General features: G+C 35.2%; 1 protein-coding gene across 1 annotated transcript; it reads left to right on the top strand.

Annotated features, from left to right (window-relative positions):
- Nucleotides 1-484: 484 nt before the first annotated feature.
- Nucleotides 485-3,761, top strand: LOC120114866 (L-gulonolactone oxidase 3-like). The gene is made up of 3 exons (XM_039135650.1): nucleotides 485-1,182; nucleotides 1,757-2,012; nucleotides 2,882-3,761. The coding sequence occupies exons 1-3, from the start codon at nucleotides 520-522 to the stop codon at nucleotides 3,703-3,705; spliced, it is 1,743 nt and encodes a 580-aa protein (XP_038991581.1). The 5' UTR covers nucleotides 485-519; the 3' UTR covers nucleotides 3,706-3,761.
- Nucleotides 3,762-4,690: the final 929 nt, after the last annotated feature.

The following is a 4,690-nucleotide window of genomic DNA, read 5'->3' as shown; positions in this document are numbered from 1 at the left end:
CCTAATTTTTAATATTTTCAAAACCATACCTAACATTTAGTTTTTATTTCATTTTGGTACCCCTCATTAAAAACTTAATGCATTTAGTACACACTATAAGTTTTGGTCCGTTTTAGTACCTAAACTTTCAATTTTTCTAAAACTTAACATTAAATTTTGAACGGTATACTAAAATGAAACAAAAACTAAAAATTTTAACGGCAGAGTACTAAAATGAAACAAAAACTAAGCTTTAAGTATGATTTGAAAAAAATGAAAGTTTAGGTACTAAAAAAGATCAAAACTGATAGTTTATGTACTAAACATTTGATTTACCCTTTTTACCCAAATTTGTATCTTGGTGTACAATGCATGTAATCTTTTTATTTAGAATATAAAAATATATTTCCTTTTTAGTTTCTTCTAAGCATTGGTTTCTATTGTATAAAAAGATCCCATACTAAGACATTTCACCAAATAAATACTTTCACACCCAACCCTCAGATCTACAAACAGTCTTTGAATTGTCCAAAAAAAAACATGCACTCCATGTATTGTTCTCGGTGGCTGCTTCTGCTTCTATGGTGTTGGACCATCTCGGTCCATGCCATCCCACCACGAGACCCGGTCCAATGCAACGGAACCGGGTGCACCGTCTCCAATTCCTACGGTCCGTGGGGGGATCGAAATGACTGTCACGTCAAAACCGTGAAGTACCCAGCGACCGAAGAAGAGCTTCGTTCGGCCGTCGCGTACGCCAACAAAAACAAGCTCAAGTTGAAAGTGGTCAGCAAGTTCTCGCACACGATCCCGAAACTAGTCTGCCCTTCGTCAAGCGACTCGTTGTTGATAAGCACGGCGAAATACAATTCCGTCATTCGAATCGAATCGAATTCGACGGTGACGGCCGATGCCGGGGTGGCGTTACGTGACCTGATCGATCGGGTCGAAAAGTCCGGTTTGAGTCTGGTTGCGGCGCCGTATTGGGAGGGTGTCAGCGTGGCGGGGATGATAACCACCGGGGCACACGGAAGTTCGTGGTGGGGCAAAGGAGGAGCCGTTCATGATCATGTCGTCGGAATTAGCATGATTGTTCCTGCAAATGAATCGGAAGGGTACGCCAAAGTGATCCAAATTGGTCCTCAAGATCAACTCCTAAATGCAGTTAAAGTCTCACTGGGAGTTTTGGGTGTCATCTCCAAGGTAATTTGTTTCTCTTTAATAAAGTTTTTGGACTAATTTGAAATTTTATATATAGTTTACGACCTCTTATATAATTAACCCAAAGAAAACGACAATAGCGTAAGAACTAATTAATTACATGTCTGGATCATGATATGCTCTTATTTGTTTTATGGACATAAAATATTAGGAAACTTTGCGGCAAAGGAAACATAAGCTGTACATATCTAATCAAGGGCATAATGTAAAAATTATGTTAAAAATAGCCCCCAAAATGTTTATCAAAATAATTATTTTGACTTTTCAAATTCTTTTTAATATTTTGATCTTTAAAGTTTCAATTTGATCCTCAACATTTCGATAAAAATAAGTTGTTAACTATGATTTTTAACAAAAAAAATAAGTTTTTTATCCTAAAATGAAACGTTAGGGGTCAAAATGACCATTTTGAGAAACTTTGGGGTAATTTTAATTTTATGCCCTTAATCAAATAGATTTCTTACTAAAATTACGAGGTGGATTGTATAGTAAAAATTTCGTATCGAAACACATAAAAAAATTTAAAAACCTATATTAAAATTAATAATACATGCAGGTGAAATTTTTACTGGAACCGGAATTCAAGAGAAGCGTTACGTATAATTTCACGAAAGATGATTTGATGGAAGAAAATTTCATAGAACACGGGAAGAAATACGAGTTCGGAGATATCACATGGTATCCGTCGAAACATACGACGGTGTACAGATACGATAATAGAGTGTCCATTAGCTCCCCTGGTGATGGAGTTAATGATTTTCTTGGCTTCCAATCCAATGAAATCCTCATCTCTCAATCTGTGAGAACATCAGGTATAAGCTCCACTTGGTACTCAATTCTTTCTTATACAGATATATATTATATGCTTGAAAATAAAATAAAATTTAGGTTAAGCTAGGGTTGAAATCGGAAGATTCAAAAGTTTGAGGATCAATTCTGAATGAAAGTCATAGTTTGGGATGAAATTAGAATGTTTAAAAGTTTAAGAATTAATGCAGAACGAGGGTAATATTTTAGGGATGAAATTAAAAATTTTAAAAGTTTAAGGATCAATTTAAAATATAGATCATAATTTGAGAACATAATATACAATTTACTCATAAATCAAACAACTAGTATTTATAGGGACGCATATCTAACATCGGTACATGCAGGAACGAAGATGTGCTTTGTTTGATAGGTTAATATCCAAGTTTCTTAGGTATAATATAAAAAAAATAGTCCTCAACGTTTATTAAAATGATCATTTTGACTCATATCAAATATTTAATCAAACGTTAGAGATATTTTTATCTTAAAATAAGACGTTGGGACCAGAATACTCCAAATAAAATATAGACCAAAACGATTATTCTAATAAACTTTTGAAGTTAATTTTGACATGTCGATTTGTTATTATTAAAGAATATATATATATATATATATAATAGGACACAAGATAAAATATTTAATTTTATACACATTTTAATAATCTGTCACGTATTTTCACTTATCCGATAATTATACACACATTCTAGTTTGTCCTATATTTTCACTTAGTCGACAATTTTATATATATATATATATATATATATTTTAGGATCCATTCGTAAATTTTTTTTAATTTTATATAAATTTATAATTGTTAGATGTGTGACTGACATCGTGAATTTAGATCTTTGAAACGTGAGAAATTTTGCAGAAAAACTGTTCGAGAGCACCAGAAGCGTCACCGGACACTGCACGTTGGCGGCCACTACATTATCGTACAAGAAACTGATCGGCAACGGATTGAAGAACAACGGCCTGATCTTCACCGGCTATCCGGTCGTCGGCCGCCAAGGCAATATGCAGACATCCGGTTCATGTCTATATTCACCTACGACAAGGCTCGACGCCTCCTGTGCTTGGGACCCCAGGATCAAAGGCCTCTTCTTCTACGAGTCGACGGCGATATTCGATATCCCGAAGTTTGGAGACTTCATCAAAGACGTCAAAAGACTCCGTGACATCGAACCGGAAAGCTTCTGCGGCATCGATCACTACAATGGCATCATGATCCGATACATAAAGGCTTCCGATGCGTATCTAGGACAACCCAAGGACTCCGTCGTGATCGATTTCAACTATTATCGAGCCGACGACGCCTCGACACCGAGACTAAACGAGGATGTCATGGAAGAGATCGAGCAGATGGCGTTTTTCAAGTATGGGGCACGACCACATTGGGGTAAGAACAGGAACCTGGCGTTTACGAATGTTCGGACCAAGTACCCGAATTTCAACAAATTTGTCGCGGCGAAGAAGCAATTGGACCCCGAAAACATGTTGTCCGGCGACTGGTCGGACGAGATATTGTTCGGAAAAGGAAGCGTAAGAAGCGATGGATGTGCTTTGGAAGGGCTTTGCGTTTGTTCGGAAGATAGACATTGCAGTCCAAGTAAAGGGTACTTCTGCAAACCAGGACTTGTTTATAATGAAGCTAGAGTTTGCAGATATTCACCATCCTCATCCTCCAATCTTTGATGCTTTAGCAGATTGGTCCTCTGATTTTAAATTTTATTTTCAAAGAAATAATTTAGTAATTGGCTAATTGCAGAGAGAGACAACAATAGGCATTGCTAAAAGAAAGAAAGAAAAAACATATTCGATTCTAATAGTGTCATTCGTAACCTCGACTCGATATAAAATAATTATGATCAAAATTTAAAATATTTTTAAAAAAATAACAACAGACAACTTTAATGGGAGATAGAATTACTAATTAACCTTGTAAAGATTGTGCTTAAATCTATAAACCATTTCCTCTTTATTTTATACTTCATATGTGGTTAAATTTAAGCAAAAAAGCGTCAGAGGTCCTTGTATTTAAAAAAAACAATGTGACCCTCTTATTATTTTTTAATTTCAATGTGGCCCTCCAACTAAAAAAAAAACCCAACGTTTTTTCGTCGTTGACCGTTACAGTGATGATGTTACAGTTCGTGATGCTAACATAATAGTCTACGGTGCTGACATGACAATCCAGGGTGACAAATTAACGTGACTGATGACATGACGTATTAGCTAAATTGATAACTCAAATAAGACAGATGGACTGTCACTTTCCCATGTCAACACAGTGAACTGACACGCCAGTACTATAATGGTCAACGACGAAAAATGTTTGTCGAAGGGTCTCTTTGAGTTTATTTTCTGAGTTGGAGATTCACATTGAGAGAAAATAATACGATGACCAAATTGATTTTTTTCAGAAGTACAGGGGCCTTTGATAGATTTTTACCTTAAATTTATCTCCTAAAATTATGTACTTGGTCAACACAATAAAAATAATGGAATGGAAGGAGTAATCAACATAAATTTTTATACCGAAACAAAGCTTTCATCATCCTCAAATTCTTTCTCCAATTTAGTAATCAACATGGGATAGCACAAGAAAAGTGAAGAGAAACACACTACAAAACTAATACTATATATATATATATATATATATATTTACAGCTGAATAAAT

Source organism: Hibiscus syriacus, unplaced genomic scaffold (assembly GCF_006381635.1).
Source record: "Hibiscus syriacus cultivar Baekdansim isolate YM2019G1 unplaced genomic scaffold, ASM638163v2 tig00110247_pilon, whole genome shotgun sequence".
Classification (NCBI taxonomy): Eukaryota; Viridiplantae; Streptophyta; class Magnoliopsida; order Malvales; family Malvaceae; genus Hibiscus; species Hibiscus syriacus.
The sequence above is the reverse complement of the archived record's forward strand: the minus strand, read 5'-3'. Positions and strand labels throughout refer to the sequence as shown.

Excerpts from the sequence above, each read along its gene's own strand:
- LOC120114866 (XM_039135650.1), top strand. The coding sequence starts at position 520 with ATGCACTCCATGTATTGTTCTCGGTGGCTGCTTCTGCTTCTATGGTGT. Across the intron at positions 1,183-1,756 it reads TTTTGGGTGTCATCTCCAAG|GTGAAATTTTTACTGGAACC; the intron begins GTAATTTGTTTC and ends TAATACATGCAG. Across the intron at positions 2,013-2,881 it reads TCAATCTGTGAGAACATCAG|AAAAACTGTTCGAGAGCACC; the intron begins GTATAAGCTCCA and ends GAAATTTTGCAG.